The 27,710-nt window shown below is 45.3% G+C and overlaps 1 protein-coding gene across 2 annotated transcripts in view; it reads left to right on the top strand.

Moving 5' to 3' along the window:
• The window catches only part of RYK (receptor like tyrosine kinase), a 53,896-nt gene extending 26,493 nt beyond the window's left edge, over positions 1-27,403 (top strand). Inside the window, exons 8-15 of one of the 2 annotated variants that reach the window (XM_071437309.1) lie at positions 2,347-2,472; positions 4,910-4,996; positions 16,614-16,683; positions 18,089-18,221; positions 18,977-19,086; positions 21,604-21,763; positions 25,340-25,476; positions 26,399-27,403. In XM_071437309.1, coding sequence (XP_071293410.1) covers positions 2,347-2,472; positions 4,910-4,996; positions 16,614-16,683; positions 18,089-18,221; positions 18,977-19,086; positions 21,604-21,763; positions 25,340-25,476; positions 26,399-26,510 — 935 coding nt within the window. In that variant the 3' untranslated portion in view covers positions 26,511-27,403. Of the gene's footprint in view, positions 1-2,338; positions 2,473-4,909; positions 4,997-16,613; positions 16,684-18,088; positions 18,222-18,976; positions 19,087-21,603; positions 21,764-25,339; positions 25,477-26,398 lie in introns of both variants that reach the window. The other variant, XM_071437308.1, reaches the window with a different exon arrangement.
• Positions 27,404-27,710: the final 307 nt, after the last annotated feature.

The raw sequence follows: 27,710 nt of genomic DNA, 5'->3' as shown, positions 1-27,710 counted from the left end.
GCAGCAGTTTAGATACTGTCCTGATAACTGATACCACAGAATCACAGAATATCCCAGCTGGAAGGGACCCACAGGGATGGATGATCTAGTCCAACCTGGCCCTGCACAGACACCCCAATAATCTCACCCTGTGCATCCCTGAGAGTGTTGTCCAAAGGCTCCTGGAGCTCTGGCAGCCCTGGGGCTGTGCCCATTCCCTGGGGAGCCCTGGCAGTGCCCAGCACCCTCTGGAGGAAGAACCTTTCCCTGATCTCCAACCTAAACCCCCCTGACACAGCTCCAGCCGTTCCCTGGGGTCCTCCTGTCCCTGGTCACAGAGAGAAGAGCTCAGAGCTGTCCCAGCTGCAGACCAGGTCTTTCAGTCTCCTCCATGTTGAACAAACCAACTGCTCTCAGCTGTATTCTGAGTTAATTCTGTTGTTAATGAATGTATTTGTTACCTGTGGAATTTTTACTCCTCAAATGATTGTCTGCTGGAGGGAGGGCTATCCCATCCAGCCCTGCTCCAGTGAAGGGACTGTTCCAGCTGGAGGGAAGGTGGCCAGCAGAGGGACACACATGGTTTTTTCTTAAACCAGCTAATAAAACCTTAAAGTCTTTCCCATTGTTCTCTGATGGCACTTGGTGATAGTGACTGTCCCACCATGAGGGAGCACAGCAGTAAAGTCATCTCAGCCCTCCTGTGTTCTCCTTTTTTCCTCCCCATGTGTGGAAGCAGGTGTTACCTGAGGATGAACTGCACCTCTGGGAGAGATTTGGCTCACTTCTAAATTGTACAGTATCTCCCTAAAAAAACCCCAAACTTATTTGTCATCTGAGTTCATCTTTCCCTTGCAAAGAGCTGCCATTAAAGTGTATTTGGTATAAGCATTCATTTAGAAACAGGCTTGTAAAAATTTAATATATGAAATGATAAAAAAGTTCCTTTTCACAGAGTTTGGAAGAGACCTTACCCCTTACCCTGCAAATTATTCTAGAGCTGGTTTCCCTCTTGTCACCTGAGTCCCTCCCCAGCATTTTTATTTTCTGTCTCTTAGAATCACAGAATCATTTAGGTTGGAAAAGCCCTCCCAGATCACCAAGTTCAGTTGTTCCCCCAGCACTGCCAAGGCCACCCATGTCCCCAGGAGCCACACAGCTTTTAGCTCCCTCCAGGGGTGGGGTCTCCACCTCTGGGCAGCTATGCCAGGGTTGGACAATGCTTTGGGAAGTGGAATTTTTCCTCATGCCCACTCTAAACCACCCCTGGTGCAGCTCGAGGCCGTTCCCTCTCATCCTGTCCCTGTTCCCTGGGAGCAGAGCCTGACCACCCAGCTGTCCCCTCCTGTCAGGAGCTGTGCAGAGCCACAAGGTCCCCACTGAGCCTCCTTTTCTCCAGGCTGAGCCCCTTTCCAGCTCCCTCAGCCTCTCCTGGTGCTCCATTCCCTTCCCCATCTCTGATCCCTTCCCTGGACATGCTCCAGCCCCTCCATGTCTTATCCCAGCTCAGTTTGAGCTGCTAACATCCTGTCGACCTCAGTTTTTTTGTTTTGGCTTTCCAAGTGACTCAGGTTAATTTGGTTGAGTTCCAGTTGCTGGAATGCTGGCCCCCAGAATCCTCTGGCCAAGGGCAGGTGACCAAGCCCAGGGTGATGGCTCAACCCTCCTCACCCTGCCCAGTGTGGTGGCCACTATGCCCAAGTGACGCCTGTTTGCTGGGGACAGCCCTTGTTTCACAATGTCTCTTACCTGCTTTGGGACACCCCAAGTAGCACTGGAAATGGTGAAAATTAGGAGAAGAAGAGAAAAGGTTTGATGTGTGAAAAAAACATTCCACAGTTGCATAATTCGGTAACAGTTAAATTTTGAAGAAACTATTATCAGGGTAATTCTCAAGATTTCTCTAATAATTCATACACATGTACAAAAATATTCCGGGTTTTCTGACTCTACTGGAGTATCCAGATGGCTGGAAGTGCCAGAAGAGGGCACTGGTAGTTTGTTAATGTTCTGCTGGGGTAAGGCATCTTCCCAGCTCTGAGTTCTCCAACAATCTATTTCCTCCTCCTGAGGGCAGTGCAGTGTTGATCACTTTCAGTACAGGAGTTTCCTTCACCCAGAGTTAATAATCAAAGTTGTTTGCATGACACTACAGAGAATTCCTGTGTAATTTCTTTCCCTGCAGATGATTATTCTTGTGTTTTTTCTTGCTAAATACTTAAATATTTTTAAAATTAATATAGCATATATTTAAGGTGGTGCTGCTCCCTGGTGTGTGGAGCCATAGGTGGTCAGGGGTGAAGCCCTATGCCTGTTCTCATTCCAAGGGTATTTATGTTGGATTGTTTGGCTCTGCTGGCTCCTCAGGTTATCCCACATTACGGATAGAGAAGAATGATCTGAAAAGTGTCACTCTCATGGAGGCCAAAGCTAAAGTGAAGGACATAGCCATCTCCAGGGAGAGGATCACCCTCAAAGATGTGCTCCAAGAAGGTATTTACAGCTCTCAGACACTTCATTCCTACCACGTGCTGTAGATATATAAATACAAATATATGGATATTTATTTACAGAAATCATTCATGGATGATGTTTCTGATCTTTGTTGCTTTGGTGGATGGGAGGAATGATGAGTTATGTTTGCATTTGGGGTGTGGAGGTGGGGAAAGCTTCCAGAGTAAATTAGGCTGGGGGAGTGACCAGGTGTGCTCAGTAATTCATTGAGCTTGTCTGTCTTAATAACCTGCTCCCTGAAATGATGGGTGCCTGAGGAGAAAGGGAATCACTCAGGGCTCAAGGTAACTCACTTCTGGGAGTTCTTACAGGAACTCTCTTAACAACACAACAGGAACTGCTCTTAACAACATAAAAATCAAAGCAAAACCAACCCAAAGCCCAGAAGAACTTCAGTTGTCCTAATTTGATGTCTCAGTTTGATAACTTTGCTTTGGAAAATCTAATTGGTAGATGCATCATTTACAGCCCTGATGTAAAAGATTCAGAGACTACATTATTGTTTTCCTGGAATATACTGAGTTGGAAGAACCCACAAGGATCATCCAGTTCCTGAATTGTTCACTTCTTGTTTCCTGTGCACTTTGAAAGTGCTCATGCACAACATGAATTGATTCTTATTGAAACTGAATTTGAAAAATAGGCTTAAATATTTAATTTTCTTTGTCATTCACCTTTACTGCTGCAATTTCAAGTCTCTGTTTCCTGAGAAATCAAACTTCCCAAAGGTTGGAGATTGGAGTTAATCATCCTTTGGAGGCAGAATGCTTTGTGTTAGTCTGAGCAGCAGTGGAGGATGTTCCCATTCTTGTTCAGTGTGTGCCTCTGAACCCCTGGGGTGGCAGCTCTGTGCTCACTCCCAGCGTGGGCCCTGCAAAAACCTTCCTTGGCATGTGGGATGTGCTTTGTGTTGCTCTGGGCTGCCTGGAGCTGGGATGTTGGGAGTCACCCTTGACTAGAAGTGACTCAGTGCCCCAGCCACGCTGCAGATGTTTGGTGGCAGAGCTGCCCTGCTCTGCCAGATGAGGCATAAGGAGCTGCTGAATGCAGTTTGGACCCAGTTCATCCTGGGATCTCGTTTCTTAGCCTCCAGCTGTTACTTTGAGTCAGAGCCTTCAAAAGTTAATCACAGAGTCATTAAGGTTAGAAAAGCCCTCTGAGGTCATCGAGTCCAAGCACTCCCCCAGCACTGCCAATTTCACCCTGTCCCCAAGTGCCACATCCACATGTCAGAGAAGACCTGACCAATTTTAGTTCAGGATCATAGTGGTGTTGAGTCTCTGCCATTGAAGAACAAAAGAGTTTCAGAGGGGAAGAAGGGGATAAAGTAAATACATGCATGGAACTTTTTTACAGATCTTGGCCACAGATTCATTATAAATTTCACATAGCTTCTGTAGCTTTTACATTTTGGAAATATATGTTTAGGCACTTTTTCAAAGTCTTCAAGAACCAAGACAGGAGGAATTTAGTTGCTGTTAGGTAATTAATGGTGTTGTGTGCCTGAGTGACTCCTGAGTTCAGCTGCTGCTTAGTGAGACTGCAGTTTGAAAACCCCTGTCATGCAGGGTTTCCTTGCCAGCCTCAGGGTAGGTGACAGAAGTGTTGTACTGCCCCTGTTTAAGGTATTTAGAAACAAACAAGACCTGTATTTTGTACTGTCAAAGATCTTTCAACCTGGTCAGGCAGGAGGAATCCTTGGGAAGGGGCTGTTATGCTGGAGTAGACTCTGTGGAGATGATGCACACCTTGGTGCAGGAAAGTGTTGCCAAGCTGAGCAGTAAAAGCCCATTAAATTCTCTGTGTTTTAGCAGTTGTTCCCAGCCCAGCTCCTCAGAGTAGCTCCTCTTCCTGCAGTAGCATCAGTAACATCTTGTGAATGGAAAAATGCTGGAGAGTCTGAATGACCCCCAAACAACCCCAGCACCTTCCAGCTGAGGTGAAATTTGTGAATAATGTGATGCTGGCTGTTTCAAAGTGTTCCATGTGTGCTGGCTGGCCAGAATTGCTGTTTCCTTGTGAATGTTTTCAGAAACACTTGGTCCTTGTGAGGAATGCCTTGGCTTAGAATTCCAGACTGGATGGGTGAGAAAAGGGACCTGGAGTTCTTAGTGCAGGGAGTTGACTGAAGTGCCACAAATAAACCATCATCATATTGATATTTAATTCCACTGAGTGCTATCACTAGTTCACTCTCATGCTTTTCCCCTTATTTATGTAAAACTTCAGCATTTGCTGCCTGTAGTTGTGAATCCCCTTTGTGCTGGTGTTGGGTTCTCTCTTGGTGACTTTATTGGGTTTGGAGACACTTTAACTGCAGGCATTCCTCACTTTCTCAGAAATGTACTGTTTGCTTAAGATACTCCAAATGTTATCAGTGTTTCTTTACTTTACTCATTGGTTGTTCTGTTCCCAGGCACGTTTGGGCGCATTTTCCATGGAATTCTAATAGAAGAAAAAGACCCCAGTAAAGAGAAACAAGTTTTTGTCAAAACTGTTAAAGGTATGTTTGCATGAAGGTGTGGGTTTGTGTGCAGGTGTTTGAACTGTGCTGCAGGCTGAGAGTGCCAAACTTGGCTTTGTAACAACCCCCTTTTCTCCAAAACATGCAAATGATGAAAAGTAAAAGCAGTTTGGATGCTTCCTTCAGCCATAGAGAACAGCAATCGTATATGGAAGAAAAATGCATGCACCAGTACTTTCAGTCATCACCCTTGAATACTTTTGTTTATTATTCTTCCAAGTAGAAAATTATATTGTTTTTTTTTTCTCAGCATATCATTGTCTTCCCAGTCACAGCCTTGTCCCCTGCAAATTGCTGAAAAACACTTGAAATGTATCTTAAGAGTCTTTTACAAATGCATGGCTGTACAAAAGACAGGGCATAGTTTCTGCCTTCCTTAAACTTTGCAACTGAAGCGTGAGAATTGGCATTTAGAACTGACTTTATCCAAATACAGCACCTGTGTTCAGGAAATGCCTTGAAATGGGGATAGGTAGACTTAAGGAGCAAGATGGGTGTAGATGAAAATATTGCAAATGTCCCACATGTCTGTCATATGTATCCATGTGTGTATTACAAGTATCCTACCTGTATCCCTGTGTTAATGTATCCTACACCTATCCCTTCCTCTGCAATCATCACAAATTCTCTTTTTGCCAAATTCCCAGTACAGTGGTTGTTTTCCCTCTTATTTTTGTCATTTCTGTTGGGTGTCTTATTGCCTTTGGTTTTTCATTTGACAACTTCTTTAATCCTTTCTTGCAAAAAAAAAAAAAAGCCACTATAAGATTTTCAACTCATTCTGCTTTTTTTTTTGTGGCTTGGCTATTAATTTTTAAAGATAATGATTAGGAAATGGTGAAGCTGCTGAATTTTGTTGTTGAATCTTTCTGCTGCCCATTTATTCTCTGCTAGCCTTAAGGAAAATATGTTGCTTAAAGGAAGCAGCCACTTTGGTGTGTTTCTGGCACAATCAGATGTTTCTGGTGCTCTTCTCCCTCATGTGACCTAGAATAATGGAATGGTTTGGGTTGGAAGGGACCTTGAAGATTACCCAGTCCCACCCCTGCCATGGGCAGGGACACCTCCCACTATCCCAGGTTGCTCCAAGCCCTGTCCAAGCTGGCTTTGGACACTTCCAGGGATGGGGCAGCCACAGCTTCTCTGGGCACCCTGTGCCAGAGCCTCACCTCCCTCACAGGGAAGAATTTCTTCCCAATATCCCATCTAATTCTGCCTTCTGGCAGCTTAAAGCATGTCCTGTCCCTCTATCCCTTGTCCCAAGTCCCTGTCCAGCTCTCCTGGAGCCCCTTTTGGGGGCCCTGAGTTCTCCCTGGAGCCTTCTCTTCTCCAGGTGAATGCCCCCAGCTCTCCCAGCCTGGCTTCTCTTGCTTAAAAACAAAAAAATTTGCTTCTTTCTAGTATTTTGGGAACACTTTCTGAATTCTGCCTTCTTCTGTTCCCTTTCACTGCCAAACAGTTCTGTCTTTTTTATTTCTTGGCTCTTATTTAATAATAGTTCTCAAAAACTTGGCCCTTGGCACCCGAGCTACTTTTTATAGCATTGGATTAAACAACATAACATTTGTCAAAAGTGATCTTAATTTAGCTGCCTCCCATGACCTCTTATTGAATTGCTTTCCCAAAATGGGACTTCAAATGCACTCCTAAATCCATAATTCTCCCTTAGAGTGACTTGTGCCTGTGACACATTCATGTCCTATAGGGAAAAACTCTTCCCTTTGCAGGGAAGGATTCAGTGCAGTGATGGCATTCATCACTGTAGAGAATTTCCCAGCATTAAAAAGGATCTGTTTGTAAGAAATGTAGAGTAGGTTTTGCTGATACTTGGGCCTGGGCAGCAGAATTTTGCAAGGAATAAAACCTGTAACATCCCCTCTCCTCACAGCAGGGCTGATATTACACAGCTTCATTTTCACACCCTGGCTGTTATTGCTGTGTGTGTGGCTGGGACATGTAATAAGTTGGGAATTTGATCTGGTTGGAAGAGAAAAACCTGCAAAAATTCTTTGGTAACCAGAGTTTTTCCTTGATCTCAGTCATTCTGTGGCCACACACACACTGCTGTTCTGGCACAAGCAGAAGCAGGGCAGGACCATAAAAGCTTGATGGGTATGAGAACCATTAAACTGACTTAAGTATCTCTTTGCTGAAGGCAATAAAGCCTGAGGGTCATGGAAAATAGACAAGGAATAAAGGCTTTGTCTATGGAGCTAAATTAACCCTTTCCCAAAAGTATGAGCTCCTCCAGAACTGCCTTTTTTAACCCAGGGGTGCATTCTGAAAGTGATAAAATGAAGTCCAGTGGTGCCCCAAATGTCAGGAAACAGTGGGGATGGGGGTGGAGTATCCCAGATCTTTGGAAAATGTGAACTGAGGTTCTTTGAGTAGGTACTGTGAGGAAGAATAATCTTGAGAGAAAAAACACCTCTTTTTTCTCACCAGGATCAGAGCTTGAGAAACTGAAGACACTGTTCTAACATTAGGGGAGTTGTTATGGCTTTAAACCTGGAATTTCAAGAGAATCCTAGAATGCCAGAATGGTTTGGGTTGGAAGGGACCTTAAAGCTCATCCATTCCCACCCCTGCCATGGGCAGGGACACCTTCCACTAGCTCAAGTTGCTCCAAGCCCTGTCCAACCTGGCCTGGGACACTTCCAGGGATCCAGGGGCAGCCACAGCTTCTCTGTGCCACCTGTGCCAGTGTCTGACCTCACAAGGAAGAATAAATAATTAATTTTTTCAAAATTGTCTTCCTTATGTCAAATGTAAATCTACCATTTTCCTGTTTAAATCATTGCCCTTTTTCCTGTCCCTGCAAGCTGTGATCAAAACTCTGTTTCAGTATTTCTTACAATCCACCACCACAGTAAAGTATCCTTGGAAAATTTTCTTCTCCAGGCTGAACCTCCCCAGCCCAACAAACCCAATACAAGAGTTTGGGTTTGTTGGCTGTTAAGAGCTCTGTGCCACTCAGGTGGGTGTCAGGTTGGAGTGTGCTTGTTCAGCATGATCTGACTGCTTTCTCATCTGCCACAGAATTTGGGGTCTTTCATTTGAACACTTCATGAAGTTATTGAAGTACTTTTGAAGTGATTCAGTGGTTACTTGTTCTGTAGCTCTTAAATTGATGGGGTGTAAGAGTTGGAGATGCTTCTCTTGAAATCTCAACACCACCTCTCTTACAAAGACTGGCTGAAGGGGGATTCATCGCTGGGTTTTACTCCAGATCCTTAAAAGAGTTTTTTCTTTCATGGAGATTTCGTTCACTCCTGGGAGAAAGTTGTAACATGCCCGTGGTAGTGACAAAGTTTCTACATGCAGGTTCATGAAATAGATGAGTTTATAAGGTTTTTTTAATGCTGTATCATCTGTTCTGGGTGCCTGAGCCTTCTTATATGTGCAGTGCCTTGTGCCAAGGAGAGCTTCAAAGGAACCTGGATCTCTTTTGGCTTTCTGGAAGCTCTGATAACTTCAGACTGCAAAGATCCCAAGCTCTGGGGGAAAAGTGTGACTTGTTCAGGCTGTCCTGCATCCTTCATGTTGGCCATACAGCTGTTGTGTTGTCTTTGCACTTCACACTTCCACTGTGTTCATCTGCTAGGCAAGGTGCTCATAGTTACTTTCACACTTAGACATTTCAGTGGAAAATTCACCTTCATTCTGTCTTCAAACAGTCCCTGATGAAGATTGAGGATATGTGTCATTGCCAGCAAGAACAAGGATATCTTATCTAGAATATTTGGGATTTTGGAATCTTTGGATCAACACAACCTGAATGAGTTCTTTGTCAGAAAGATGAGAGACTTAGCTGGCATTTGCTTTCTCCGTTGTGTTTTTTGTTTTACAGAAAAATTGGGTTATGAGGATGGAATGCTTCACTTCCCAATCAAAGGATTCCAATCCCTCTCAGTTTTGGGAAGTGTCTCTGATGGCATCTTTCTCCAAGCTGGCATTACATCTCTTGCCAGGGTTTAACAGATCGCTCCAGCCTTTCTGGGGCATCTTTTAAATCATCTGATGTCAGAGGAGGAAGAAAACACACAAGTTTCACCTTTGATTTAAAGAACACATTGTTTAATGGTGCTTTTCCTGTGAAGGAGAAAATTCTTAGCAAAACAAATGGAATTGTGTTATTCCAGGAACATATGAAGTGAGGGTGAGCTGTGCAGAGCCCTGACTCATTTAGGATGTTCTGGCCAAGGTACACTTTTGGTAAAAACAACACAGTGTGCTGTTCAAGATAACCCAGCTGCTCCCATTTCGTGTTCTAACCACTTAACATTTTTCTGATGTACAAGGAAGGAGTGTTTGGAAACAAACCATCCATGGAAAGCACTGGAAACAAAGTGTTGACAAAGGTCAGCTCTTTAAACTTTATTGTTCTACCAACTTTTAACAAAGCTTTTGGGTTCTGTCACCTTAGGTCACTAAAAGACTTTCAGCATTCTTGGCTATCTCTGACATTTTACTATTTAGAGTTTTTAAATTTATTGCTAGTTAAGAGGAGATGTCCCATTCCTGGAAGTGCTCAGGCCAGGTTGGACAGGACTTGGAGCATTGTGATCTAGTGGAAGGTGTCCCTGCCCATGGCAGGAGGTGGAGTGAGAAGAGCTTTAAGGTCCCTTCCAACCCAAACCATTCCATGGTTGCAACATTGGTGGCCCTTTAGGACTTCATGCAGCTGGGAAGTGTAGGAATGGAAATGCTGGGAATTCAGGCTGTGCCAAGCAGGAGAAAGCAACGGGCACATTTAAGGGATTTAGGTGTGGACAAGAAGCCCTGTGTTAACCAAGGTGAAGGTTTCTTGTTCACACTGAACAGAACTTGGAGCATCATAGTTGGTTCTCAAGGGGTCGTGTTTCAACTGATGGAATTTGCTCTTCTGGGCAGTTCATTCTTAAGAAGCACAGCCATGTGAAAATAGTTCTAAGTTTAAGTTTGTACCTTAAACACACAGTATTTGAAGTAATTGTTCAAAAGTATTTAATCTTCCAAAATCAGAGTGCAGGATCCTGTTTCTGAAGAGTATAGTTTATGCCAAAGAATAAATCAAGAGTTACTGCTCATCTGAGCTAAATTCTTGAGTGTCTTTATAAGGGAAGATACTTGAATTTAAAGAATTTGGAATAAGTAGCAAATTTCTGAATATCAGCCTAAAAATGCACTTGATTTGCCATTTAATCCTAGTTCTTTAGGAAAATATCCTGAGACACCTAAAGCAGTACAGTATGCTTCAGAAAATACTGAGGGGATGATTTCCAAAGTATTGTACTAGATCATTTAAAGATTTATTATTCCATATGCTAAAGATATTCACCTGCAGGACACTTTAATTTACATACAGTTAAAACCTCTACTTGTACATCAGTTTTATTATGTGCTGCAACTTGACCTTTGGACCAGGGCATCAGTCATGTCTCTCTTTCCCAGTTTCACTTTCAACTTACCTAACACTTTCAGGTTCACTTTGAGCTAAATGGATTATTGAACAAATAGCCTTTTACTGCCTCCTCTTTGCTGCTGCTTCCTGGATTCTGGTGTTACTGTTACACAGGGAACTAAGACTATCCCCAAATCCTGCTTTGCTCTGCCCTTTTCTGTGGTTTAAAACTGCATGTGCATTTGTAATGTAGGAAATCCAGAATAGCATTCCCTATTTTAGCAGTGTCATGTTGACTCAATCCCAAGATTTATTAAAATTAGGCTTGGATTTGTCAGTGTGAGCTGCTTTGCTTTGCAAAATAAACTCATGTGGTTGATACTTGATGCCTGGATAGCAGGATTGGAAGAGAAATCCTGCTCTGTGGAAATTTTATCAGGACTAAGTGCAGTGTCCTGTGCTGTAACCTCTTCCTGCTGTGGTTTGGAGTGCATGTCTTACCTTTACAAGAGACTGGAATTCTGTAGGATGTAGAGCTGCCTTGGAAAGCAGGGGGATTTGAATTTGTGGAAGTGATGAGCTGGACACCTCCTGCAGCTCTGAGCTGCAAACAGGAGCTCAGTGTGCTGTGCTCAGTCCGTGGCAGGAGGAAACATCAGATGCTCCACTTGGCTCTGGCTGACTCCTGGGGCCTGGAAATTTGAAAGCTGAAATATTTTTTATATCTACTTTCCTTTCTGCCTGAGATAAAGCAGGTTGGATCATGACTTCTTGCATTTCCTTCTGGTGAAGGAAAGTTGTGAAGGTTACCTGATAGGAGCATTAAAAACATCCTGTGCAACAGATGTGAGCACAGGCATTGAATTACTTCCAAATACTCGTGTAGAGGGGTTAAAGCAATACTCAGGCATCCATTCTCTTTGAACTGGGGTGGAATTCTGCCTTGGGAGCAGTTTTACCTAATTAATTGCCATGTAGAAACTAACTAAGCAGTAATTAACAAGGATGTGTTGATACTGGGAGCATTTATCACCTGGAGCTGCTCTAGTCCTGCACTCTAAATTCCTGTGACCACTGTGCCTGCCTGTGTGGCTGTTACCCTTCAATAACTGGAGCTTGTGCACTTTGTCATGGGGTATTTGGCAAAGCCCACAAAGCTGAAAAATAATAAGGGTAATAGAAGCTTGTGAAAACAGGCAGGGGTGTAGAAAATGGCCTGTGTAAGTGTTGTGGTGTGGGGGAGTATTACCTTGCAGTATGAAACAGGAGGAAGTTCACAGGGGAACAAGCCATTACAAATGGTCCAAAGATGAGAAAAGCTGCAGGTAAAACATCTTCTTAAATATTGTAGTTGGAAACATCGATCAGAAGCCTTGGAGCTCCTGGCTGTAGTATTTGCAGAGCTGCTTCTGACAGGAGTCTTGAAAGAATCTGCTGTTAGTGCCTGTAGCAGGCTGTGAGAGAGTTCAAATGGGACTCAGTTCAATTTTGAAACCTGTGCTTACATGGGTTTTCAGGTTCTGCTTTGTTTTCTGAAGAAACAGATTTCAGTGACCATTCTACAAGGAGAAGTCTTGTAAATTGTAATGCTGCCTGAGAGGGGGTTGTGAGGTGGGTGTCACTCTGTTCTCCCAGGGAACAAGGGACAGGGCAAGAAGAAAATTGCCTCAAGTTGCCCCAGGGGAAGTTTAGGTTGGATATTAGGGAAATTTTCTTCCCAGAAAGGGCTGTCCATCCCTGGCACAGCTGCCCAGGGCAGTGGTGGAGTCCCCATTCCTGAAGGGATTTAACAGAGGTGTGGATGTGGCACTTGGGGACATGGGTTAGGAGTGGCTTTGGCAGCACTGGAGGAATGAGTGGACTTGATCTTGGAGGACTTTTCCAACCTAAAGGATTCTGTGATCCTACTTAAGCTGTGCTTTGCAATTTTGAGGCTCTGGGAGGTCTGACTTGCAAAGTGACTCATGAAAGCATCCAGCTAATCAGTTCCCCTCTGCAATATCCAGGTAATTGCTGCTTTTCATCTCTGCTACGTCCTTTGGGGTGTGGAGTGACTTTTCCTGGTGAAGCAGAGCCTGGTGCCCTGCAGCTGATGAGTGCCTGGTCTCAGAGCAGGCAGTTCCCTTCAATTTGGTGTCATCACAGAACTTTTCACCTGATGATTCATGTGATTGATGAATGATAACAAACAAAAGATTTTAAAATGAATTTTTGCAGATGGATTTTAAGAAGTTGGTAAAAATGGAATAGGTGTTTTTTCTCCCCATGAACCAGGCAGGGCCCCAGCACATCCCAGCACAGAGGGATGTAAAACCAGCAGTGCCAAGAGCCCCATTGTGCCTGGCTGCATACAAATCCTGTGATATCAGGAGATAAACCTGCAGCTCCATCAGAGCTTGGAATCCTGCCTTGTTCTTGCCCTGGGCCTCAAGGCAGGCTTTCACAGCCAGGCTTTTGGGTAAAACCAGGGCTTGGAGAGCATCTTCCTCTCTGGAATGCATTTACATCTATCTCAGTCTTGGTTTTTAAGCACCTTCTGAAAGTTGAACCTTTTTGGTCCTAACTTGAGTATCTGGAATACTTCTGGGTATTAAATCTTCCTCTGAACTCGCCTGAATTTGCTGCTCTTTGGTTTCTCAGCTGTTGGTGCACGATCACCTTGTGGAAATCTGGCTGCTCCTCATGAGTATCCAACTGCAACTCCATTTGTGGCTGAGCACTGACATGTTCTTAATCATAAAGAATGGTAATATCTCAGTTCAGCTTTTTTCAGGGCTTTAAGGAAGTTTTTCAATGAGCCCTTGTTGCCTTGCCCTGGAGCACTCAACTTAAGTTCAGGGCTGTTCCTGGTGCCCAGATTTAATGAAGAGGAGACTGTGACCTCCTCAGTTGTGTCTCCAAGTAGCTGTTGTAATTTCAGAGGTTTCTGGCTCTGTGGGAGGCTTTTCCCCCCTCTCCCCTCTGTAGCTGTGTGTGTGGCTGTGCTCATATCTGACACCTTCATGGATTTGGGGCAGACAAAAGAAGCCACAAAAGCCCATGGGCTTTTTATTTTTACATCCCATGGGTGTGACAGTATCCTTCCCTGTTTCTGTCTGAGTGGCTGCACAAACAGCTCTGAGAAGAAAACAAGGTGTGTGTGCTTACATGTAGCACTCAGGGATTGACACAGTTTGGGGAATTTGGGGTTATACATTGGCCCAGGCAGGAAGATGGAATCTGTAGGATTCATCTCACTATGTCCTTGGAAAAAGGTCTCAGCAAGCTGGGATTGCTGTGGCACTGGGGCTCTGTTTCTCTTACTAAAACTAGAAATGGTGGGTTTGCTGGATTGGTTTTAAGGATTTTTAGTACAGGATGCTCAGATTCACCAGGCCCCCACAACAAAAAATGTAATATTGCCATAATCTCCTTTGTCCTGGTCTGTGAAGATGTGTGTGTTGGTTGCTCAAAAGTGGTCATAGTCTATTAAATGTGACAGAGTTTGTTTAACTGAACTTTTTCCTTTGTAACTGATGAAAATGCCTTAAAAGGAAGCCTGATTGCAGTGGGGACTGTTGCAGTAGCAGTATTTTGGTGTTCTTTTCCCCCTTTTGACAAGAATCACTCCAAGAAGTGGTGATTAGTACTGTGTTTTGAATTATATCTAGTACAAACCCACAATAATCAAATTGTGTGGTGGTTCTAAATTGGCACTGGTCTCAACTAGGGGAGGATTAGCCTTGAACACTATTGTTTGTTCTGAGTCTGTTGAATTTGTTGGTGTTGGGCAAGTTTTTTCTATGCAGAAAACAAGGAAATAATATTGATAAGCAAACACAATATGGATGGTGGGACTGTTTCACAAGATAAGATTTCAGTTTCCGTATACACTTGCCTGGGAGTCAATCATCCTTTTGGGTGCCCAACCACTATAACCTGGGGAGAAAACAACACTGACCTGCTGGAAACTTCCCTGAGTGCTGGAAAGGGAAAGGCTTTGGCAGAAGAGTCACCTTCTGGAGATGTATGGGTGCATTGTCCAAACCAGCCTGACTCGTTCTGTAGATCTTAAATCCTCTCTTAAACAATCTCTGATTTAAAGCTTCAAATTATTGCTTGGTGGCTCTTATAATTAAAAGCAAACCAGTTCAGCAAGCACAGGGCCAGAGAGTGTGTGAGGAGTTAATCAGCTTAAACTCACACCCAGGAATCTCTTTCCTGCCTTCATCATGTGCTGGATGAAGAGGTTGAGGTCCTTGGGCCCTGTAATTACTGCTGAAGCTCTGTACAGGTAACCTGCTCCTCTGACTTCTCAGAATCTGCTTTTTCACCTCCATTTTTAATGCTGGCTTTTAGAACTGCCTGATTCAGTCATTCAGGGCTGTGTAACTTTGTTTTAAGTTAGGGTCTTGGTTTTTCTTTCCTCTTTCCAAGCCTTTTGCATCTGTCTTGTACATAATCAAATTCATCAAGTGTCCAGCCCACAGGGGTAGGACCTTCCCTTTCTCATGCTTCTGTTGGAGTGCAGACCAGAGACCTCAGCTGGCCATGGCTTCAGTGTCTCCTGCACTGCAAGAACCTGTTTGTAGCATCCCCACATAGAGAGTTGTTATCAAATAGAAGGGAATCACAGATTTGTTTGTGTTGGAAAAACCTTCTAAGACCATGAAATCCCACCATTCCCCCAGCACTATCAAGGCCACCACTCAAATGCCTCACCCACACAGATTTAAACCCCTCCAGACCTAAATCCTCAACCAGTGCCCCAGGCAGCCTGTTCCAATGTCTGACCATCCTTTCTGTCAGTAAATATTCCCCAATATCCAGTCTGAACCTCCCCTGGTGCAACTCAGAACTGTTTCCTCTCATCCTGTCCCTGTTCCCAGGGAGCAGAGCCCGACCCCCCAGCTGTCCCCTCCTGTCAGGAGCTGTGCAGAGCCAGAAGGGCCCCCCTGAGCCTCCTTTTCTCCAGGCTGAGCCCTTTCCCAGCTCCCTCAGCTGTCCCTGGTGCTCCATTCCCTTCCCCAGCTCTGTTCCCTGCCCTGGACACGTTCCAGCCTCTCAAAGTCCCTGTAGTGATGGGCCCAAAAGTACTGGCTGATGCATCCCATAATATACCACAATTGTCACTAATTTAGTGGCACCTCTGAGTTTCTGCAGAGTGCTCCCATCACTCTTCACTCAGCCCCATTTTCTTTTGCAGGGCTCAGGCTCAGTTAGGAAAGGGTGTCAGGGCTGTACAGGAGCAGGATCAGACCTTGGAGGAGGGAAAAGAGCAGAGGATTTCTTGCCTATTCTTCCTCCCAGGGCAGTAAAACCTTGGCTTGACTCATCCAGGACATGTAAATTCCCCCTAGTGCAGCAAGGAGAGCTCCTTGGGCTGTGCTGGGCTCTCCTGTGCCAGCTCCCTGCCAGAACTAGTCCCAGCATGAGGGAGACATGGAAAATGCTCCCAGGTGTGAGGGGGGTGGGACTGGGAGAGCTCCTGCTGATGTCTCCTTATGTTTCCCTGGAGGTTCTTGCCACCAAAGGTGGAAAAAAACCCCAAATACACAAATAGTGGTGGGAAAGGGGTTTCAGGCTTCTGTGTTTCTGCCCACTGGATGCTCTGATTGCTTTGGGTTATTGGAGTTATCACAGGTGCCTGAATTTTAGCTGGCAGCAGTGGTTTTATTTATTTATTCATTTGAAAAGGTGGGGGAGAGAACAGCAAACAGTTCTAAGGTTACCAAGAGTCAAGTGTGTCAAGCAAGAGAGCAAGGAAATAAGTAAATATAGACATAAACAGCCTCCAGCCATGTGACAGTAAACACAACTGTACCTGGAGTGGTAACTCAGCAGCAAAGCATCCCTTGGAGCACATTTGTGCTTGGGAACATTTGGCACATCCCATTCTTCCATGGGCACCACTCCTGTGCAGGATGAGACCCCACTGCCCAGTGCAGCTGTCAGGAAGTGCAGAACCAGAGCCTGTCAGCCCCTGGAATGTGTTTGATTTCCTTTCTGGGCTTGACCCCACTCCTTAAAGCAGAAATGAGCCTCAGAACTTGGCCTTGAACTTTTTTTCTGTCTCTTTTTCAAAGTGCTTTTTCTAAGTGCCATTTTAAGAAAGGAGGCAAACAAGTTCTGTTCGTGCTCAAGTGACCTGAAGTGACTTGCAGATCTGGACTGAATTTTAATTAATGTGTTGATTTGTTTCCAAAGTTTATCTGTGGTTCCTTTTTCCCTCAGATCAAGCCTCGGAGGTGCAGGTGACAATGATGCTGACAGAAAGCTGTAAACTCAGAGGGCTTCACCACAGGTAGGGTGACAACTCCATGTCACTGTGAGGTGGAAGTACCTGGGCTAAAGCTCCCTGGGGAGAGGGAGCTGTTTGTTGGGAATTCAGCAGCACTTCTGTAGAATCATGGAATGCCAGCTGGTTTTGGGTGGGAAGGGACCTTAAAGCTCATTTCTGCCATGGGCAGGGACACCTCCCACTGTCCCAGGTTGCTCCAAGCCCTGTCCAACCTGGCCTTGGACACTCCCAGGGATCCAGGGGCAGCAACAGCTTCTCTGGGCACCCTGTGCCAGAGCCTCAGCACCCTCACAGGGAAGGATTTCTTCCCAATATCCCATCTATCCTTATCTGTCAGTGTGCATCTATTCCCCCTTGTCCTGTCACTCCATGCCTCATCCCAAGTCCCTCTCCAGCTCTCCTGGAGCCTCTTTAGGCACTGGAAAGGACTCTAAGGTCTCCCTGCATCCTTCTCCAGGCTGGACATTCCCAGCCTTATGTAATAAAGGCCTTGCCTAAAGTACAGGAGTAGCAAGTTTTTGGTGAAACATACTTAAATAGAAACAAAATTAACTTGCTCTGCTCTCATCATTCCAAATGAGCTGTTGTCCTCCCTTTTATAAGTCAAGCTTTTTTAAAAAACTCCAGAAAGCTTTTCTTCCCTACACTGCCTAAAAAGCTGGGACCCTAATGGGTCTGGATGTGACACCAGGCTGTGAGAAATTTTCAGGAAAGAGTAAGAAAATTCAAAATTAAAAACAATGGTAAGTCGTTGGTGACTTTGCTAATGATTTTCAATGGAAAATACAGGTATTTTAAAAAGTGCTTAATGGAAATTGAAACTGTCTCCAGTTTGGTTTGAGTTTTTATGAATTTACATGTTGATATATATATATTATGTATTATATGTCTTCTAAGGAAGATGTGCAGAGACACTGCAGCATGGGGATTACCTGAGCCACAAAAGGCATGGAAATGCCCTTAAAGTGGCTGATTCACAGCTAAAATTTTCTGTTCTGTCACTTTGCAGTGGATCAAACATGATGTTCTGACTTTTTTTTTTTGTTTAAATGCTGTAGTAGAAGTATATCTTTTATATCTGTAATAGATTTAGAATGCTGCACCTCCCAGTTTAGGATATAGCACTTCTGTGTCTTCACCTGTATTCACAACAATTTATCTCAGCCCTCTTGGACCAAGTGAAACTGTTTGGAGGATTCTTTCATAATGGGAAAGTAGTCAAATATTTCATTTATTAAAAGTACTGTCTAGGGCTTCAGTTAATTGGACACATTGTACTCTGCAATTCCTAATACAAGATTAAATGCTTTTCTTTCATCTTGAATTAATTTTATTGCTGTGTTTAGGAATCAAAATTATTTTAATCAAATTCTAGTTCCCTAACATTAGGAATTTCTGTGTCTTCCAGGAATCTGCTGCCTATCACTCATGTCTGTATAGAGGAGGGAGAGAAACCAATGGTGCTGCTGCCCTACATGAACTGGGGGAACCTTAAACTCTTCCTGAGACAGTGCAAATTGGTGGAGGCCAACAATCCTCAGGTACCCTTGGGCATATGGGACTTTGTGCCCTTTAAAACTCCATTTGCTCTGAGTTTGTGCCACCAGAGGAATGGTTGTGGCACTCTCCTGGTCAGTGTGATCCAGGAGAGCTGCAGAGGTGGCTCCCCAGCAAGTGTTTGCCTTGTTTCCCACCAGGAAAAGTTTATCCTGGGTGTTCAGAGGGCAGGATGCTGTCACTTCTCATTAGGGTAGAAGCTCAATCAATGCATCCTAAAATTATAGCAACAAATAGAGAAAATTGTGGATTAAATTAAGGGAAATGGTGTATGGAGAAATTTCAGATTTACTGATACTACTTTTGGTATCCCAAGCTATAAATGCATGCAAGATTTTAATTATGATGGGACTGTGAAGCTGCAGAAGGAGCTGAAGCAGCAGCCTCTGATGCTGGTTTTGGAGAGCAGCAAGGATTTTGACTGTGCTGCTGCCTGGGATTAGCTGGTTTCCAGGGAAACAAAGTGAAAAAGGTGTGGGAAGGGATAAAATGGACCATTTTTGCCTATGCCCACTTCCAATCAAAGGAAAAGTAGGTACAAAGAGTGAGGCACTTGCAAGATGGAAGTATTTTCCCTTGGCATGTCAAATAAGTTAAAATTTCAAGTCAGACACCATCATGAGTGCCCATAGGTGGTTGTGTCTGTGGGGACTGGAAGGGGAGGAGGCACTGGGACACCCAGTAACCCTGCAGGTGCTGGGCTGAAGGGGCTGATGGCTGCTGCTCTGGGCTCTTGCAGGCAATTTCCCAGCAGGATCTGGTACACATGGCCATCCAGATTGCCTGTGGGATGAGCTACCTGGCCAGGAGGGAGGTCATCCACAAGGACCTGGCTGCAAGGAACTGTGTGTAAGTACTGTCCCCTCTGCAGCTGCAGCTCCCTGCACTCAGCCAGAGCTCCCCTTCAAAATGCAGGGTTGGGGTCTCTGGTGTAGTCAGTGATGTTGTTTTTCCCCAAAGCAAGGGGAACCAGGAGTTGTGATTCTAAAGGATGCAGAACATCCTCTCTGTAAATGCTTCAGCTGGGTTTGAGTATCACTTTTTCAAAGGCTTGAAAAGAATTAAAGGTTCCTTCAATTTTAGTAAAAACTTGGACTATCTTTGACAGTTTATCAATGGATAGATTTTTGTTTGAAGTTGGTTTTCTTCATTCTTTCTCCTTAAAAACTGAGTTAAAGACTTTGTTCATTGGTAGATTTCTTAATTGCCAAATGATGGATAGATACAAATGTGCTCTGGAATGGCAGGAGTGCCAGAGAGGGGTTTGAGACCATCTTCAGGTTGGAATACACTCCAAAATGTAGAGGTGGAGGTGTTTGGTGGCCTTCTAGGAACCCAGTCACTCAGTGACCACCATCTCTGCTCTTGTGCCCCATAAGGGTGCTCAGTGTGATGACAGATCCTGTTCCTAATTCCTATTGCTGTTCCTCACTGCTGAGCACACTGAGGAGGAAGTGGGACCACAGGAGACAGATCACAAACATCAGGGAGTCACAAACATCAGGGACATCCCCTGGAACTTTATGTTTGGAAAGATAAAGAGGTGCCAGTAGCCAAGGTCCCCTGAAGGACTTTGTTCCACCCACCCCTCTTTGTTCCCCAGGTTTACTCTGGGTGGTGAAAGGCTGGGAAGTGCATCAGACCCATCTCCTAATTTTGGGAAGGGAGCCAAGATTCCAGTGATCTTGGCAGGTTTAAGGGAGGAAATGCTTGTGGTCTCATGTGCCCATGGCACAGCCAGGTCCAGTTACAGTGGACATGAGAGTTACACAACTCAGAGCTGTCTAATTGCTGGGGAAATGCCCTTTGCATTGCATTTATTTTCAAACAGGTCTTCTAGGAATTTCTCTGAACTCTTGAAAATTACTAGATAATAAATTTCCTGTTGTGTAAATTTTGAGGATAATGAAGTGGCTTGAAAGTGCATAGAAAAAATAAAAAGGTATCTGGGATAGTAAAGAGAGAAGCACACAGATCATTTATATTTCATTTTTCTCATCAAAATAAATAATTGGTAAGATGAGAAGACAGCAAAAACCAGTTTGTTACAATACCCCCACCCCAGTGTTCCTTCTGGATATTTGTCATACAATGTTGAAGCCAACATCTTTGCCATATTCTGAAGTCAGCTGTTTATGAGAACACTGAACTTTATTGCGCACAGTTTTAAGTTCAAAGAGTTTGAATCACACCCCAGAGGGGGCAAATTCTCTCTGTTATTTTGAGTCATCTTTTCTTGATGAAAGTTTCCCTTAGTACCCTATTTCTGACAAGCATCAATATCTGTTCTGGAGGGAATAAAGACTTTTCAGCAGATGGCTTGATTGGAGCCATGCTTTTGGACCACAAAGGATGCTGGTTGGTTCAAGATATTACTGGCTCTTTATTTGCTTAGATCTTTGCCTCATTATTGCCACAGAGGTACTAGAGCTACAAAGTGTTTAATTGCCCTGATAGGGGATCTCCAACAGAGCAAGAGTAACTTGAGGCAGTTACTTATTTGCTTTAACAGTATTTTTTTGCGCTTGCAAGTGTTTGGCTTTATTTAATCAAGCCTGCTGATTTTTCTAGTGCTTATCAGTTGGCACAGAATTAAACTGGTGGTGTGATAATATTTGCTAAGTATCAGAGTAAGCGTGTCTTGATGCAGGAGAGAGCCAGTGCTCGAGCTGTGGATTAGCAGTGCCCAGTGAGATGCTGAGTGTGGCCCTTGGGGCTGGGCAGAGCTGTTGGCTGTGGGGTTGCTGACCTATTGGAATATTACCAATACTGCAGACAGGATGTGCCTGAGCTTACTGCTGAACCAAGCAGGGGCACTGTGGTGTTTCACCCCAGAGACACCTTTGGCTGGCTGGATGCTGCAGCTGGGCACAGGGAGGCGAGTCCAGGCTTGCAGGAGCTCAGGTTTACCTCTGGTAGAGAAGCTTTAAGGTGATGGTGAAGGAAAGGAGTTGGTTCTGATGGAGGGTTTCCATCCAGAGCTTTATTCTGACCCACAGGCCTCTGAATGCAGCAACAGCTCCAACAGAGCTCCCTGACCCCGTGGTTGCTGTTCCTTTTAACTCCAGGGAGAGGGGGAGGGAAGGGATAGGGAGCCACCAACCACGTACAGGAGGGGAGGTCTCAATGGACAAAGGACACCTGGATGGCCCAATGTCCCCCCAGGGGTAGAGGGCATCCTTTGAATCTGCCAATCACTCAGTGCCCTTCTGGAATTCCAGGATTGACAGACAGTGCTCGGCAGGGGTCAGGGTGGGGAAAGGAGAGGTGATTGACACACCTGGGAGGGATCATCAGGGGAGGGGCCCAAGGTTCTGAGGTAAATCCTGAAATCCCAATCCTGAGTGTGCTGTTCTCTGTGCCCAGCATCGACGATGCCCTGCAGGTGAAGATCACGGACAACGCGCTGTCACGGGACCTGTTCCCCATGGACTACCACTGCCTGGGGGACAACGAGAACAGGCCCGTGCGCTGGATGGCTCTGGAAAGCCTGGTCAACAATGAATTCTCCAGTGCTAGTGATGTGGTGAGGGTTTTTTCCCTCCTTCTTACGTTTTGGAAATGTGTTTTGTTGACATTTTGCTCTTTTTTCAGCTGTTGGAGAATCCCAGAATGGTTGGGATTGGAAAGGACCTTTAAAGCCTGTTTAATTCCATCCCCTGCCATGGACAGGGACACCTTCCACTGTCCCAGGTTGCTCTAAGACCCATCCAACCTGGCCTGGAACACTTCCAGAGAGAATCCCAGAATGGAGAATCCCAGAATGGAGAATCCCAGAATGGTTGGGATTGAAAGGGACCTTTAAAGCCCATTTAATTCCATCCCCTGCCATGGACAGGGACACCTTCCACTGTCCCAGGATGCTCCAAGCCCTGTCCAGCCTGGCCTGGAATACTTCCAGGAATCCAGGGGCAGCCACAGCTGCTTCTGGGCACCCTGTGCCAGGGCCTCCCCAACCTCATAGGGAAGAATTTATTGCCAATATCCCATCTAACCCTGCCCTCTATCAGTGTGCAGCCATTCTCCCTTGTCCTGTTCCCCCATCCCTGTCCCCAGTCCCTCTCCAGCTCTCCTGGAGCCCCTTTAGGCACTGGAAGGGGCTGTGATGTCTCCCTGGAGCCTCTCTTCTCCAGGTGAACCCCCCAGTTCTCCCAGCCTGGCTCCAGAGCTCTGCTCCAGCCCTTGGAGCATTTCTGTGGCCTCCTCTGGACTTGCTCCAGCAGCTCCAAAATCCTTCTGGTGTTGGGGACCCCAGAGCTGGAGGCAGGGGACCATGGCACTGGATAGGTAACAGTGGCTTGTTCAGAGCAGCCTCTCTTCTCCCACTCCTGCCTCAACTGCTCGTGGCAGATGGTTCAGGGATCAGTCAGGCCCTTTGTGCACAGCAGAAATGCTCCTTGCTCCCTGTTCCCTTGGAAGTGCTGGCAGGGAACACACTCAAATTCAGGGAGCTGCACTGGGACTGCTTTTCATAAAGTATCCCAAGTTGGGAGGGACTCACAGGGATCATCCAGTCCAGCTCCTGGCCCTGCACAGGACACCCCAACAATCCCAAATGCTCCTGGAGCTCTGGCAGCATTGGGCCTCTGCCCATTCCCTGGGGATCCTGTTCTGTGCCCCAGCACCCTCTGGAAGTCAGGGTGGACATCCATTCCTCACCCTGTGCTCAGTCTGCTCAGCACAGATCTGCTCAGGCACAGCTTCCCTTGATAAATCCACACTGGCTGTTCCCAGATATCCCTGTGCTTCACAGACATGGGAGTGAGCTCCAGGATAATGAGCTCCCTAGCATTACCAGGAGCTGGTGTTTGACTCTGTGGCCCACAGTCCCCCAAATCCCAGCTCTTCCAGAGAATTCCTTCATTCCACTGGCCAGGAACCTCTCCCAGCTGAGGTGACCTTTCAGAGATAAGAGCAGTGTTGCAGTGACCTCAGCCTGTTCCCTATGATGCATCCCATCAAGGATAGTGGTCTGGTGCCAGTTTGAGCAACTTTAGAGAAGTTCTGGTTGGTTTTTTCCCTCCAAGGTCTCTGTTCTAGTGCTGCAGCCATGTAAACAAGGAAAAGAAGGAAGGAAGGGAAGGTGCCAGTTGTGCTCCACATGTGTGTTCATTGGAAAACACATGGGGGTTTGTGTTAGATCCAACCTGAAAACAGAAGAGGAAATGGAAGTTGCCTATAAAAGCATGTTTTTAGAGAGCTAAATGAAGTCAATCAAATGGTGTTTTTTTTATTTTTACTTTTTTTAAGAAATCTGGGACATGAAAGCAATTACTGTTTGTGAGAACTGGGAAATCAAAGTTTATGTAACAGCAGCAGTGAGGTGTGGAATTTTATTAGGATGAGTAAATCTCATTATTGTAACCATTTTTGAAAACTCCAGTGCAATTCAGCATTTCTTCCAGTCCATTTTAACCAGAAGTACTTTTTTCATTGCTTAGGGATGAATGCCACCCACCTTTTAACACCCAGTTCTAACTGCAGACACGTGGCCATCTGAGTTTTGTAGAGTTCAAAAGTGAACAGTTTTTCTGGGTGTAGAAAACACCATGTGCCCTAAATATCAGCTTTGCATCTACCTGGACTCCTTTCACAAAAAGCTGATGTCAGATGTTTTTGTGGGTTTGGTAGGAACAAACCCAGTGATCCATTGCGTGTAACAGGGAATGGGTGATGAAGTCTGGTACAAACAGTGTCTGTGTCTGCAGGGATGCCAGGGGATGTGTTCCAGGCTTGCTTTTTGGATGACTTTCTTTCAAATGTGTTTGCTGGCTTGAAACTTTCCCAATAATGTGTTGCTCCCCTGCCAACAGCTCTATCAGTCAGCCAGAGTGTAGGAAAACAAACCACGATTCCTGCTGAATCTTAATTCCCTGTTTTTCCTGCTGTGGCACATGAAACTCTGCATCTCTTCATGCCATTTCTATGCAGCTACCTATGGAATTAGAACAGCTGTATTCCCAGAGTGGTTTTGCTTGAATCACTCTCTGTTTCATCTTCATGATCACCCCTTGTCCCTCAGCATTCTTCTCCACTGCAGCTAAAAAGGGGCTTTATTTCCTTCAGTGGCTGTTCGGAGCAGGGCCACATCTGTGCTCCTTCCCTTCTCTGCCCTTCCCACCTGAAAATATCCCTTCCCTAAGGCTTGGGTCATGGCAGTGAGTGGGATTTCTCTTGATTAAAACAAGAATTGTGTGAGCCTTGCATGATTCTGCCCCTTTTTAATGAATGATGATGTGGAGCTTGAGTAGTGAGTCACGAGCGTGCAGTATCAGCCCCATCTCTGTTTGGTCTCCTGGGTCTCTGGGTACCAGATAATAAATCATTTTCCTTGTACTCTGCTTGTATGTGGATTCATAGATGGATTTATCATCACTTCAAGCTCTTTCTGGCAAGGGTTGCCAGATGAATGTGTTGAATGCTGATTGTGCTGTCAGGTTTATGAGATGAAATCTCTTTTTTTTTTTTTCCTGAGTCCTATTCCTGAACTTACTCTCCAAATATACAGATAATTTGGAATAAAAAATTATAATTTCATTTCTGATCCTTTGACTTTTGCAGACTTTTTGGAGGATTTTCGAGGCATTTTAAAGAAGTGTAAAAAAACAAATAACTGTTTTATAGGAGATAATCATTTAATGTTCAGTAATTTCGATTTAGGTGTTCTGTAATTTCATGTTAAAAATGCATGATTTCTAAGCACTGATATCTTAGTGCAGTAATATTTTAAGTTTAGTTTGACTTTGTAGAATCACAGGTTGGTTTGGGGTGGGAGGAACCTTAAGACCATCTGGATCCTACTCCCTGCCAAGGGCAAGAACACCTTCCACTAGCCCAGGTTGCTCCAAACTCCATGTAGCCTGACCATGGGGCAGCCATAGCTTCTCTGAGCAATTTATCACCAGTTCTGCTGGTTTTTCATTAGCCCAGTTCAAGACATGTTGAATTTGGTTATATAGAGAGCATTTATGTAAAGCTTTCTTACTGTGTGTAATTGTCTTGGTCAGCAATCCTCCTCACAGCTGACTTTGTGGCCTGGCTGGGGGAGCTCTGGGGGTTCAGCATGTTGTGTTAATGTTTTTTTTGCACTGTTCCTTTGCAGTGGGCCTTTGGGGTGACACTGTGGGAGCTGATGACCCTGGGCCAGACCCCCTACGTGGACATCGACCCCTTTGAGATGGCAGCTTATTTAAAGGATGGCTATCGAATAGCTCAGCCCATCAACTGCCCCGATGAACTGTGAGTGCCTCTGCTGGGGAAGGACAAACTGCTGCTCTCTGCCTGGGGTGCTAAGCCAGGCTGCCCAAAGACAGAGCCAGGGCTGCCTTTCCTTGCCTGTCTGTTCTGCCTGGCAGACAAAGCCTGGGGTGAACATTGCTCCTGGAACTCTGGCTCTGGGGTCCCCAGCATCAGAAGGAAGTGGAGCTGATGGAGCCAGTCCAGAGGAGGCCATGGAGATATTCTGATGGCTGGAGCCCCCTCTGCTCTGGGAATGTTCAGCCTGGAGCAGAGAAGGCTCCAGGGAGACTTTAGAGCCCCTTCCAATGCCTAAACAGGCTCCAGAAGAGCTGGAGAGGGACCTGGGACAAAGGGTAGAGTGACAGAACAAAGGGAAATGGCTTCCCACTGCCAGAGAGCAGGGTTAGATGGGATATTGGGTAGGAATTGCTCCCTGTGAGGGTGGGAAGGCCCTGGCACAGGGTGCCCAGAGCAGCTGTGGCTGACCCTGGATCCCTGCAAGTGTCCAAGGCCAGGTTGGACAGGGCCTGGAGCAACCTGGGACAGTGAAAGGTGCTCCTGCCTGTGGCAGGGGGGTGGGACTGGGTAATCTTCAAGGTCCCTTCCAACCCAAGCCATTCCATGCTTTTATAGCACTTGAGCTGTTTCCAGTGAACTCTGTACTGCTCCTTCCCGGATTGCCATGGGTTAAATCCTAAATCAAGCCAGGACCTCTGGTGACAGCCCCTTTGCTCATCATTCCAGGTGTCCATCCTTGGAAGGAGCTGTTCAGCATTATGAACCATAAGATCCAGAGCTCCTTGTCTCTCTCTGGCTGCTCAGCCAGTTGCCCAGTGCCAGATGCTGTTCTGCCTTTCAGGCTGGGGCTGTGGCTGCCTGGCTGACACGGTTCCCCTGTGCTCCATGTGCCTCTGTGTTGCAGGTTTGCTGTGATGGCCTGCTGTTGGGCCCTAGATCCTGAGGAGAGACCCAAGTTTCAGCAGCTGGTGCAATGTCTCACTGAATTTCACGCAGCGTTGGGAGCCTACGTCTGAAACAGCAGCAGAAGATGGAATTCCCTGCTTGGGAGAAGCCATGGCATCCACCTGCAGCTCCTTGCATCCCTTGGACTCACACACATGATGTGTATAAAGCAACACTACAGGGAGAAAGCACTTCTTCCAAAACACTGTGCCTTAGAATGCCTTAGTAGTCTCAAGTTTTTTTGTAAGACCTCTTGGTGTTGAATATTTTCTAGATATCACTTTTGCTAAGTTAAATTGAGACCTTTTGGTTTGCCATCAGGATTTGTAAAGTGTAGAGATAGTGAACTGAAACATGAGATTTGGATGGACTTTGCACTCTGACAGCAGACACGTGATTTTTTCAGAAGGGTTTATGGAACTGGTAGAAAAGTGAGGAGAGGGGAAATGAAAAAAAAACACACTGCAGAAAATTTTCCCTGCTTTTAAAAAAAATGTTGAAACTGAATCTTTCTGACCAGCTCTAGTGTTTGTACTTGTATGTATCTGGAATAGCTTTTTAGTATCAACTTCTTCTATTTTGAGACAACAGCACATTATGGTTGGATCCACACATCTTACCTTTTTAACCCATTCACAAATGTTCTTTGGAAAAGCTGGTCTTCAGGATACAACATCTTCTTTCTAAAGTGATGATGTAAAAGTGATCCCAGTTTACCTCATACAGAGAGTGGTGAAAGTGGGGTAAGAATGGTGCCCCCCTTTCACATCCAAGGATTTTTGAGATGGTTTTATGTGCTAACTAAAGGCCTTCAGAGAAGAGCCAGAGCAGCCCCTGTGTGGGAGTCTGTCACCTCAGGCTTCTGCCCTGCAGTTTCTCTTGTTCAAAAAGGTACTGGTTGTTTTTTATGGGCTTTTATGGCCTGAAATGGGCTTAAATATATAAATATATATTTGTAAAGACACTTGCAGAGTAAAGAATGTTTTTCTATTACACCTAACGTGAAAGCTTGGTCCCTCACCTTGCCCTGTGTGTGGATTGTGCAGGTTGGTGGTGGTTGGGTTGGGGTTGGCAGGAAGAGAAGGTAGATTACTTGCCTCCCTGAGACTTCAGGTATTATCCTGCTGCCTTCCTTAACCCAGAGATCCAATCCACCCCAGGTTGTTTTGAGCATTGCTTAAGAGGACTGAACATGTTTTTTCAGCAAAATGTGCAATTCAGGCTTTTTCTATATGAAACAAAGTTACTTGCAGGGTAACTCCTGGTTCTCC

Source organism: Agelaius tricolor, unplaced genomic scaffold (assembly GCF_023055355.1).
Source record: "Agelaius tricolor isolate 1412-34295 unplaced genomic scaffold, bAgeTri1.0.p SCAF_12, whole genome shotgun sequence".
NCBI lineage: Eukaryota > Metazoa > Chordata > Aves > Passeriformes > Icteridae > Agelaius > Agelaius tricolor.
The sequence above is the reverse complement of the archived record's forward strand: the minus strand, read 5'-3'. Positions and strand labels throughout refer to the sequence as shown.